The sequence below is a fragment of the Anarrhichthys ocellatus genome, unplaced genomic scaffold (assembly GCF_004355925.1).
Source record: "Anarrhichthys ocellatus isolate YVR2014 unplaced genomic scaffold, GSC_Weel_1.0 scaffold5, whole genome shotgun sequence".
In the NCBI taxonomy this organism is placed as follows: Eukaryota; Metazoa; Chordata; class Actinopteri; order Perciformes; family Anarhichadidae; genus Anarrhichthys; species Anarrhichthys ocellatus.
In genome coordinates, this window is record NW_022280035.1 from 8,918,940 (window position 1) to 8,931,230 (window position 12,291).

The 12,291-nt window shown below is 39.5% G+C and overlaps 2 protein-coding genes and 2 non-coding genes across 15 annotated transcripts in view; 3 read left to right on the plus strand and 1 right to left on the minus strand.

Annotated features, from left to right (window-relative positions):
• The window catches only part of tpd52l2b (tpd52 like 2b), a 17,332-nt gene extending 12,340 nt beyond the window's left edge, over positions 1–4,992 (plus strand). For 3 of the 12 annotated variants that reach the window (XM_031845133.1, XM_031845137.1, XM_031845140.1), the window contains 4 exons: positions 734–760; positions 1,118–1,162; positions 1,435–1,483; positions 1,945–4,992. In XM_031845133.1, the coding sequence (XP_031700993.1) occupies positions 734–760; positions 1,118–1,162; positions 1,435–1,483; positions 1,945–2,028 (205 nt within the window). In that variant the 3' untranslated portion in view covers positions 2,029–4,992. The remainder of the gene's footprint in view (positions 1–733; positions 761–1,117; positions 1,163–1,434; positions 1,484–1,944) is intronic. The other 9 variants (XM_031845134.1, XM_031845138.1, XM_031845141.1 and 6 more) reach the window with 4 other exon arrangements.
• Positions 4,993–5,471: 479 nt separating this feature from the next.
• Positions 5,472–5,543, minus strand: trnae-cuc (transfer RNA glutamic acid (anticodon CUC)). Its single transcript has one exon. It is a non-coding gene; the product is annotated as a tRNA-Glu (tRNA).
• A 288-nt stretch (positions 5,544–5,831) lies between these two features.
• On the plus strand, positions 5,832–5,913 carry trnas-aga (transfer RNA serine (anticodon AGA)). Its single transcript has one exon. It is a non-coding gene; the product is annotated as a tRNA-Ser (tRNA).
• A 1,028-nt stretch (positions 5,914–6,941) lies between these two features.
• Positions 6,942–11,654, plus strand: ppdpfb (pancreatic progenitor cell differentiation and proliferation factor b). The gene is made up of 5 exons (XM_031845009.1): positions 6,942–7,110; positions 8,646–8,741; positions 9,315–9,392; positions 10,855–10,948; positions 11,503–11,654. Exons 2-5 carry the CDS (start codon positions 8,687–8,689, stop codon positions 11,621–11,623), a joined length of 348 nt encoding a protein of 115 aa, XP_031700869.1. The 5' UTR covers positions 6,942–7,110; positions 8,646–8,686; the 3' UTR covers positions 11,624–11,654.
• The last annotated feature ends 637 nt before the right edge of the window (positions 11,655–12,291 follow it).

A 12,291-nucleotide genomic window follows, 5' to 3' on the forward strand; every position in this document is an offset into this window, starting at 1 on the left:
GTGTGTGTGTGTGTGTGTGTGTGTGTGTGTGTGTGTGTGTGTGTGTGAGAGAGAGTGAACCTTGTTCATTCATTGACTTCTCATAGAGGATGTCCCACTAACGGCATATTTCAGCAGTTTTTACCTGGTTTACTCTTTGTGTCTGCATTGTGTCCGTCCCTGCATGTTTTTCATTTGTTCCTCTGTATCTTCAGAAGTTGTACTCTGATGTTGTCGTATTTCCTTTTTCTAAATATCCCCATTTTGTTCATTTAATTTTATCTCACAGCTGGATAACGGAAAATGTTATTTCAGCTTGTTAGGCCTCCATCAGTGACAACGTTTTACATGCACACTCACATTCCACTATTATTCCGACTAGACCAACTAGCCAATAGTTTGTAACGCTGGAGTAGAGATGCAAAAGAAAAGCGCACATTTCTGGTCGGAGGGAGAAACGCGCCTACTGGTCAGCTTTATGAAGGACTTGGATATCAACAGGTTTTGGGATATGATCAAATATTGCAACGCCGACCTTTTCAAGAAGCGTAGTCAACGACTCGGAGTAACCACAAAATAAAATGACATTAGTATGGAGATAAGAAAGCAGAAGCAGAGTCTTAACATTCCTGATGCCCCTGCTGTGTGTGTGGTCCCTGTTTACTGCTGCTGGTTTGTGTCTTGATGCTGCTTCTGGCTCACGCTCTCTCTCCCCTCCCTGTTTTTTAAATTGCTGCCTTGGTTTGACCTGCAGAGCTCTACCTTTCTCTAATTCCTTTAGGTAAGACTAACGCGCCCGGTTAGAGCATCTAACAGTTTGATCGCACTCAAGGAAATTTGTTACAGAAATTGTTTTTAACTTAAAGCTTAAAGCCATTTTTGCTAATTATACTTTGACTTGGTTTTTTTTCCAACCTACTCTATTATTTTCTTACTTTAGATTCCCTCAATTCATTTAGTCCCCAGCACATAGATTAAAGAAGCTCGTTATCCTTTGCTGTTACTTAAACAAAACTGTAGTTCTTTGAATGAATTGTTGATCTGCATTATGTTAGTTAGTGTGTGTGTGCACGTGTGTGTGTCACTACTTTCTTTATAACACTTGCACTTCTGTCTCCTCTCTTTAATGCTTACAAAGTAGCAACTATTCCATTCGCCACTCTATAAGTATGCCAGCCATGAGGTAAAGTAACACACAAACCTGCTCACTGTACTGCTTCCGTCTGTCAGTGTAACACACATTACTGTCTGTGCCTGCAGTACTCTGTGCCTGCACAGCTGCTGTTGGTCTCTGTGCTGTTCATCTGTTGATGCTTGTTATGGTTCTGCTTTCTTTACAGATTATTAACCATGAATTCTTAAAATATAAAAAAAAAAAATTGTCTTTTTCATTGCGTTTACTTTTTTTTTTAATTTGTTTTTTTTTTAATATGATCTCGTATTTCTGTTCTGCAGGAACTCTGCAACCTTCAAGTCATTTGAGGATAGAATGGGGAACCTGAAGGTGAGCAGACCGTCGGGTCCACGTTACATACGGTTTCTTTGTCGTTGTCGAATTCAAATCACTTTTTAGTGCCACAGCCCTCCCCTCGCATCATGTTACCTTACTGTACATACAAATAAGTTATTTTATATTAAGAAGGTTCTTGGGTTTGATAAATTAACCAAAAAGTTTTCATTGAGGTTTTTGAAACCTAAAAAAAAAATTGCAGAACAAAACAGATTTTGGGTTATTGTGATAAAATAAATGTGATTTATTGTACTGTTAGATTGCTGCTAGACCGCACCCTTTTACATGGGTATGTGCCTCCCTATGTTGTTTTTAACTGCAGTGTGTATTATGGATTTCATGACACGCTGATGGATTTTAAATGTTTTCCCGACAGGAAAGAGAAACTGTGAGTCGGTGTATAATGCAGACGATCAATAACACTCTAGTCTCCTTCCTCTCTCTCGTCTCCTCAGTACAAGGTTGTTGGCCCCAGAGATAACGGGGAGGCCGTCTCCCCCACCGACACCACCCCCACTCAGGAGAACCCGTCCTTCTGAATGCATCCCTGCTCCTCCTCCTCGCTGCCACCTTCCTCACGACCTGAGACTGTACTGTTAATCGCCTCACATCGCAGAGTCAGCCCTGACCGTTGACCCTCCAGCTCGCCACCGCTCACACTTTGCCTCGGGGTCTGTGGAAGCAGACGGGGCGGGTTGTGAAGAACTCGTTTGGTTTGAGGTGGGATGCTGGTCCCACAGCTTCCATTCTTCTGCCTTGCTGCTGAGGAAAAGGAAAATGTTTTGTTGATGTCTAAACCTGAATAATTTACAGACCGTGCTTTGTTACATCACCCCCCCCCCCCCCCACCCCCTCGCCTCTACTTCCTCCCCAGTTAGACCCACACCCCTTCGTTAGTCCAAATAAGTCAAAACTGTTGTCTCCTGCGCGTTTCACACACCTTCTTTCACCTGTTTCAGCAAATCCCCTGGCTAAAAAACAAGGGTAAAAGGCATTATTAAGAGTCAGGCTCTTAAACTAAATGAGGAACTTCACATTTATCTTTGGGTTTGGGTGTTTGTTAAGATGCCGCGTAAGTCAGTTTAGAGCCCGGGTATCTACAGACTGAAGGTGGAGGAGCAAGACGGTGGTTTATACTGCTACCATTTCTGTCTTCTTGTTTCTGAGTGCTCTCATGTACTTGAAATCCTACATTCACGCTGTGAGCACATGCTGGTGTCACCACAGTATCTCCATATATTGTCTCTCTACTTGTACAGAGTTCTCTTCACAGCTGCGCGGATGGTTGGAGGTTGGAGGTTAGTGGTACGTGGTACCGTACAAACCACGCAAAGAAGACTGAGGTCTCGCGTAACACCCTAAGAACACCCACAGGATGTAAAAACAGGAAGAAAAAACAACCGTAAACCATTTTGTATTACAAACTATTTTACACTGCTTTGCAAAAATGTTTTTACATAACTTTTATCAATATGTATAAATATAGATGAGTAAATATATTGTCTCTGATGCCGAACGGTAGTGATCAGTTTAGGAGGTTTAAGGAAAAGTCAGGGGAAGGCTAAACAAATGTAAAAAGAAAAACTATGGGTCAGTTTCACAGACATGAGGGTTTCTTCTGTCAGGGTTTTGTTTCTCTTTTAAGTACATTTGTGATCTGAAAAAATGTTTGACACTGACTCATTAATGAGCTGCAGTCGTTTTGCACCCGCCTGGGTTTTAATCGGACGAGAAAGAACATAATCAAAATGGTTTAATTTGACGGAAGTGTACCGTGATGTTTTGATCTCTGCAGCGCGTTAACGCCGCCATTTGCCAAGTTAGACTGAAACCTCCAATGTTTTGAAACCACTTTGACTTTGCTTCTTTGTCCCCTGGTTTGACTGTAGTTCCCTTCCTGTTGTTGAAGGGATCGTTTGGGTGTTTTGAAGTGTGGTTGTATGAGTGTGTAGTACTACAATAGATGGCGATCGGCACGCCCCCAATTTGGAGAAACAGGCCGGAGTATCAGCACGGGAGCAAAGCAATGTACTGCTGTGGACGTATTTTAGACACTTCAAAGAAATCAATATGGGTTTAGATGTACGATATCTTTAGAATATTTTCACTGCTTTACCTTTCCGTCACACAGACCATCATTTTACCTCTCAAAATACGGGAGTTGCCCGTCTACTGATGCCTCTGACTGTGTATAAGTACCTCATACAACACTACTTCAAAAAGTTAAAATGATCCTTTCAACATTCAGAACTCGATGTGAGACGATGCTTTGCTTTGTACACTACCCGGTGAATGTCGACGCTTCTCTATCGGCTTTACTCACTTTAAATGGTTCACTTGTTATAATTCTGCTGGTAGAAAAGTTTTGTTTTGTTTTTCTTTTTTTGTTGTACAGACTGGTTTGATTGAAGGAAGGAGAGTTGGCATTTTAAATATTTAGAATCTTGACCGGCCACAAAATGTGTCATAAAACCGTCTCGCTGCCATTAGAGGAGACTTTGCTAACGGCCCCTTAATGCACTCCTGTTACCACACATCAGGTGCTACTCAATGCCCTACTCGCACACTCTGCATGAGGCCAAACTAACGCACACCTTTTGTACAAGATCACTGTTGCTCTTATCGTCGTGCACCTGTAGTGATAAAACAGAAGCTCTTACATACCACACAGCCTCAGAAATGTTGTGCAGCGCCGCACTTTTCTCCTGAACCTGAAAAACAAGAAGGTTGATTACTATCGATGCTGATCGTGGTCGATTTTGCACTGAAGGTGTTTCAATGTTGCCTCTCGCATTGCCGACTACAAAATGTTGCTCTTGTATCCTGGCTCAGCTTCAGTACAATGTCTCCAAATGCCAATGTGTTTTATTGAGGCCATAGAAAAGTATGAACATGAATTGTTATATTTTGATGACATTAAATGATTTCCGCCAAAACTTACATCCATTGAATGAAAATGCACACAGCTTATAAACAAACACCCCCCCGGCTTCATAACTGCCAGTGTATCATAAGTGTATCTTCTTGTTTTTGTTTGTGTTGGTCATTTCTCTAGTTAATATATTCCTGTTGGGTGAATTGTTCTGTTTTTCTTTTGGTTTTCCTTTTGGTATTTGTACAAATAATTTGCCATCACTTTCAAAAAAAAACAAGTTGCCAATACCTAATTATCTGTTACAAAATCTCTTCCTGAATCTCATGGAGTGGAAAACACAGATGCACACTACAAGAAATGTAAATCTCAAGTCATTTAGTTCAGAATTGATGTGCTGGATAGAAAAAGATGCTCTTTTGATTTGGGTGCCAATGGGAAGTGCAGCACATCAGTGCCAGCTGCTGCAGAGGCTGGAGGACAGTAGAGTACTTTAAGCTTTATCTAGGTCCTGGGCCTAACTGATGTAGAATATCAAAAGAGATCAGATTTGGACGATTATGGTGAATTAATTATTTGGTCTTCTTGTATATGTTTGGATATCAATAAAGCATTCCTTTAAATGAATGAGCAGTGTTTGGTCAATGTCTCTTTTTTGCTCTAACCAGAAGTTTTGTCTTTTAATTTTAGTTGTTTAGTTAGCTTATGGTCGTTTCAGAGACGTCAAACAGACCGGTCTGTGCTCTGACACTGAGACGAATTAGAAACAGCATTTCTTCCTAACTGAATGATCGGCACAAAGTAACATTCAATAATTTGGGAACTTTTTAAAGAAAAGCATAGTAGCCTTGGGTTACTTAAATTACATCTTTTGATGTGTTACGACTTGTCATTAAGTTCAGTCTTCATCTATGATAACAAAAAACACCATTATGTTTTTATGTCAGCATCTGTGGTACCTTTATAAGTTTTGGTAATGGTAGAGTGATGCATCATGGTTGCAATTGGTGTGTACTGTAACGAGGGATTAATAAATGGTGTAAGATATCCGGTAAGGACTTAAAATGGATACATTTTTAGTCGTATTAAGTTCACACAGGAAAACAGTAGTTCCCTGACCGGGAATCGAACCCGGGCCGCGGCGGTGAGAGCGCCGAATCCTAACCACTAGACCACCAGGGACACACATGCGCCATGCATCATAGTGGAAAATAAACTGACATCTTTGTTATCCAAATTTTCAGTTTTGGTTTAACAATACGTTTGTACATGATTTACTTGTAACAGTATTTCGGTTATGTTGCTACTTTACGTTTAAGTAAAGACCTGAGGATTTCTCCAACCTTTGGATTATCTAAATATTAAAAGGGTTTCTTTCATCCACACCAGTGTGTCTCTCTCGACTCTCTATTTCATCGTCACATGATGTCACGTGACGTCATATAGTTCTAGGAAGTAATAGCCGGTACGGTTGTCGTGGCCGAGTGGTTAAGGCGATTGACTAGAAATCAATTGGGGTCTCCCCGCGCAGGTTCGAATCCTGCCGACAACGTCAAGAAGTTTTGTCCACCATTATAGTAACAAAGTAGAGTCACTAATCAGATCGGTGGACTGTAAATCACATATAAGGTTTACCTACAAACGACACAGTATGATATTTATTTATATGTTTTACTGTTTTGAAAATAATGTAGGGAGACAGATCTTACATTTTGATTGTCACACTGACTCTGTAGGCTTGTTGTTGTGCAATGTAACAATAAATAACTTAAAACTGGGATGGCAAAAGATGATTTTCTACACAAATAACAAAGACAAACTTCACATGTATGTATCCCTCTATCTAAGTCTACTATATTGAATTTTCAGTTTGGTGCAATTTATGGATTTCACCACAGGGGGAGCTCCTCATACAGTGCTTAGTGCTCATGTCTCTGTGGTTAGTCAATTGTAATAAAGTCACTGAATTTTGGTGAATTTCAGGGAAACATGGAAACTAAAACGGAAGCTTGAATCACACAAATTAGATATATTGCATTATTAAAAAAGAAAAGGAAATTACAAAATAAAATACATTAAATTTGAAATACAAAAGAACAACCCAAACTTTGTGTGAGTCATCTTGTTTTAAAAAAAAAAAAAGTATTATTTTTATTATTTTATTTTTCAGAATTTGTAAAAAAAAATGCTTTTTTTTCGTTGCACTATAATTTGAAACACTTATTACACTGATAAAATATGATGAATATATATCATTGAAAAATTGTGTGCGACACAATAGTTACACACACAATACACGATACTTAATCACATTCATTGACGAGTTGGAAAAAGTGACTTTTTAAAAAAAAAAAAGTTATTAAATGTTAAATGAAATAAAGCGGCACCTACAATCCTGATGACGGGAAATACATTTACCCTTCCATCTCTTTTGGAAACATATAAAAGAATGATTTTTAAGCTCTGACCTTTGGTACTACTTATTTCTGTAGTTCATTATTTGTCGTCACTGTTTTATACGCCCCGCCCCCTTGACTGCTTCGTCACCAACCCCGTGCTATAAAGTCGCGAGCTGACCGATGCAGTCAACAAGAAGCCTCGCTGACATCCTGTCGGATCTTGGAGGTTACACTCACCGAACTCTTATGTTCCAATGGGTCCCGTCGCCTAGCGTTTACTGCCCCAGCCTCGCCAGACTGAGTTGAATTGGGTGCTACGGAACATCGAGCACTTTTGGGTCCCTAAAGAGGTACGTTGAGGGTATCCCCCGGGTTATAAAATGGTGCTAACACAGTATTCTGGTGCCAGTGAGGAGGAGACAAGTTTGCGTTCCTGAAAGCCGTTAATGGCAGAAATCTCCTTTGGTTTCAGTAACAAACCTACTTGGATAGTCTAATGAAAATGTCGTGTTTTGGGTTAAAATGTACTCTTTCTGGCTGGTGGGGCGAGCTACTGCTAGCTTGTCAGCATCAGTCACAGAGTCTTTGTTATGTTTATTTCTATAACCTAGAATAATAAACGTTATGTATGTCGTCCTTTTATCGTTGTATATGTTGTTTCATTCACAGAATACCAACGGTCATGTTACCGGTGGTGTTGACTCATAAACTGTTGTAACTGACATCGTTGAAGTGAACAGACTGTTGAGATTTAGTTTTTGTCTTCGTTGGAGACAAAATGTCCCCGTTACCAGAGATAAAGGGTGTGTTATCTTATTCCCTTTAAGACAGCCTTTTATGTAGCAACCCGTCCTTCTTAAATGATGGTTTTATTTAAGTTTTTATTATACTGTTTATTTATTTTTCATGGTACAGAATAACGTCAAAATGTCGGTTTGGTGCAGTGACCATCTCATGTAAACAAGACTCTGCAAAACATGGGGTGACGTCATTACATGACGGATGTGAACCAGCAAAAAAAAAAAAAACCTTCTGGTTTTCTACATTATGTATTTTTGCACGTGAGACAGGAGCAGTTTTGATATACACTTTATTTGTGTTCATGTTCCTGTTCGAATCCTCCGTGTTTTGTTTGTTGTTCTGCATAACAGCTGGAGTCCAGGATGTTTTTCTATGATTTATTTTGTCACATTTTCTGGTATATATTCAGTGTTGAAAGGATTAGTTTACTAATTGATAAATCAATCATCTGTTTAAGACATTTATCAAGCAAAACTGTGAAACACATGCCTGTTAGTGGTTTCTTACATGTTATATTGTACACTATATGAACCATTCATTAGTTGCAGCCTTGTATAGTATTACACGGTTATAAGTTTAATTTATTTGACATTTTACAACACAGGGAATGAAATGATGTAACTACTATGTATGTATGTATGTATGTTAGATGTGAAAGGGTTAGGTAATCAACTAGATAGTATATTGATAGAAAAAAAATTTACATTAACTTTATTGGTAAATAAATATTTTTAAAGCACAAATACCAAAAAAATCTGTGATTCTATGAGTGTAAATGCATGTCTTTGGATTTTGGACTGTTGGTTGGACAAAACATTTGAATGACAGCCATTTTTCACTACTTTCTGGCGTTTATAGACCTAACAACTACTTGATCATTGGCACATACATCTATAATGAAATGACAGTAGCTTGGTAATAATAAATATTATTTGAAGCTCCTGTTATGGAATCCTCATCATTTCTGTCTTGGATCCCTTTGTGGGCACTTGTCTTTAAAAGGAGTATTGAAAGATGTCTCAAATCCTTTGCTGAGTAATGTATCCCAGCCAGTTGTGATCATACTGTTGTTTTCCCTCTCCAGGTTTCCATCAAGCACAGCATACAGCGACCAACTACAGTAGAATGGCATCCATTCCAGCAGGCGGTTCTCTCGTGGCGACCACTGACTACTACCGAAGTGAGTCTCTCTCCTTTGTATTCCCTTGTCACACCAGTGCACAGAGTCAAACTGACCTCTTGTCCCTTTACACAAGACTATACTGGAGATGAGGCATCATTAAATGGCTTGACGTTTAGATGTAATGAGTCATCTTGTTTTTTTTCTGATTTTAAAAGATGACTAGTAAGTGCTCAGGGTAAAATATTCATGTCTCAGGGTGAATCATTGGTTTAATACTTGGAGCATAAGTAACCTATTCCTTGTTTGTCATGACTCATTAATCGAGTTCTACTGAGTTTTAATGCTGACCAGTCATTTCCTGCGTATCACAAATATTAGATTTATAGGTAAAATAGACAGATATACAGGCTGATAACAAGACAAAAATTGATTTGAATCCCTCTGCCACCCCTCTCATTTTAAGGGAACCGATAGATATTACATCAAGGTCTTCTTGTGGGTCAAAGCACTAACCCTTCAGTGTGATCCATAAAATCTTTACTTGTTACCTTTCACCTTTTCAGTTTGGTTGACTATGACTTAATCAACAATTTGCTCAGCGCTCTTTCTGCTGATTCTCTCCTCCTGCAGGGCGCATCGGTTCTACATCCAGTAGCAGCTCGTGTGGCAGTTCAGAGTACAGTGGAGAGGTCATCCCTCACCATCCAGGTGTGTGTTTGTATCCATGAAACAGAAACAAACATAGAAGATTCAAGTCTTTATGCTAAAGAAAACCTCAGATATTCACTGTGTCAGTGTGGAAAAGCCTCCATAGGAAGTTAAAACTCAGTTTTCAGAAATTGAGTCAGGAAATAACGCAAGACAACTTACGTGTACTCCGGAAAAATGAGTCATTTAAATGATTTTGTTGTTTTGAGAGAACACTGTGTTCAACACCTTCAGGAATTGTGTGTCTGTAACAGATTCAGATGTTTCTGTCTGTTAGAGCAACTGGTCAACGTCCTGCATTTTGTGCAACAGTTTCAAAAGATGGTGACGTTACTCAATAATATCGCAGGCAGAGCTTCAGTTTGAGGCACCTCGAGGATCGCTGTGGTGAAGTCATAACCACTGTTTCCTCAGAGCGACTATGGTTGAGTCATCCTGGAAAACACCCGGTCTGATCTCGCTTTTTCTTATCCAGCAGAAACATGCTTTTCAGTCCTGTATTCCTCCCAAGATTAAGGGATTTCTTTACTCCCATTCAGTTCTCTGGTTAGAATTCAGATGTCAGTATTATCTGAAGAAAAATCATACAACCCCTGGTACACCACTATATCCCTTAAGTCTGGTTAAAATCTGCTGACTTCACCAGTAATCCTGGATCAGTGTTTCAGTGCAGCTTGACTTTGAAAACCACTGAGTCAGTTTTTTAATGGTGTCAGGGCGCTGACATTTTCACACAGATGCACTTCACAGTGCTGGAAACAAATGTAGGTGAAAGGGGAAGTGTGTGTGTGTGTGTGTGCATGTGCGTGCGCACAAAGACAGTGGAATGCACATGCCTTGCATTATTAAACAAACAGGGAAACGATATGATGTTGGACTGTATAGTATTACATTGTGGTACTTAATTACAGGGTTTACATTGTTAGCTGGGTGTTATAACAAAGTAAGCAATTAGTCATTAAAAAAAAAAAAAAAAAGCAGTTTAATAAAATTTAGGAAACTAGTTCACATTGTGGACTGTCAAAATATTTTGGGAGAGGCACAGTGACTATATGTACACAATACATCCCTCGCTGTCCCCACTTTGACAATTGGCTTGACCTAGAAGTTAATCATGACACACAGCAGTTGTTCTGTACATTTCGCTGCCTGTGTGCAAATGGAGCTGTTACTCAAGTGGTGACACAGTGAGGCAGAGTCCTGAAGGGGGAATGCTGAGTCATGTCTCCCCTTTGGAGTGTAGCTGATGAAACACACACTCAACTCAAACACACACACTCTACACACTCACATTAGGTCGCTGTAATGTTCAGTCTGCTGTCATCCACTCTGTCCCGGGGTGTTAAAATGTCAAATGAATACACAAAATGACACAAACTCCACAGTGAGAAAGTTGAATTAAATGGACAGTAGGCGCTGTGTTACCTGTATAAACCCATGTCTTCATTATCTGCCTCCACAGGACTCCCCAAGCAGGACTCAGGACATTGGTGGTCCAGTTTCTTCTTTGGGAAGCAGCAGGGGATGACCCCACTAACTGAGGAGGCACAGCAGAAGTAAGTATAAGTCAGCTTTGTACATTTTGTTAAATAAAGCTGCCACTGATCCAACCTGGCAGGGGTCAGAGTTAGTGGCTCGATGTGTAGAGCGTGTTGTCCTTTAACCACAAGGTTGTCAGTTCTCTCTTTCTCCTACTATCCACATGTCTGAGTGCTCTTGGGTTGATTTCCGGTTTGTCCGGTGTACCAGCTTAAACTGGTTGAACTGGCATTTGTCATTATGTCATCTAACTTATTACATTAGTGATAAGCCTTATGACAATATGTTTAACATAATAGTATGTTCATGTTTGTTTGTTTTTGAACTCACTAAAAGAGCCATTAGTGTCAGACAGGTTCTGGAATTAAAAATGCTTTTCAAAGATGTGGGAAAATTTTATAAAACCTCAAATAATCACAACACTGTCACTCCATCCATAATGTAGATTATTCAATCAGTCCTGGTTTGGTTGCAGGCTATGACTTGTCCCTGTGTAAACTAATCACACTAGTCACACCTTTTCTATTATACAGTATCAAGAATAGCTTTTCTCTCTCTCTCTCTGTCTCAGGGCGGGGGTCCAAGTCCAAGGTGCAGTGACTAATGGTCAGATCACCTGCGTTGCCCGAGAGATGGTGATGCAACGCCAGGTGAGTGAGAGCAGCGACGCAGGGAGCCCCGCCTCCTCCTGATCCTGATCCTCACTCTGATCCATGTCGCTCCTCAGATGGGGGGGGGGGGGGGGGTTTGAACCAATGACCAACGCTAGGTGACGGGAGGATGTCCCGTTTACCTTATTAGTTTTTTTTTTTTTGTTTTTTTTTTTTATATTATTTGTTGTAGTTATAGGGCTGCCTTATTTGTTTGTTTCTGCAACCTTGTGTGTTTTTTTTTTTTTAGTTTTTTAGTTTTTTTTTTTTTTTTTTATTGACGACCAAGAAAAAAATTGGAATTTAAAATAAATACAAAAAACAAGAATATGATGCAACTGATAAACTCTTTTGTTTGTTTTTTAACATTTGTACTGTGTTTGTAATACTGTGTTGCATAAACACTCTGTGGTGCATACACATCAACATGCCTTTGTTAAACATTTTTCACTTTTGTCACCCTGTGATTGCAAATGCAATAAAGTAGACTCTTGCAGCCTAATGTTCTGTGTCGGGTTCATGTCTTTGCTCTTCTCACACACAACATATAGAGCAGACGTGCCTTCAACACACAACTTAAAAATAAGTTGTTTAAAAAAAAAAAAAAAATGCTAGACGTATAGTTTGAACACATACAGTATAGCTTTCTCTGAAGTTTTAAAAACATGATTTTAACTCTTTTTAAAAAATTATTGTCCATAGCAGTTGGT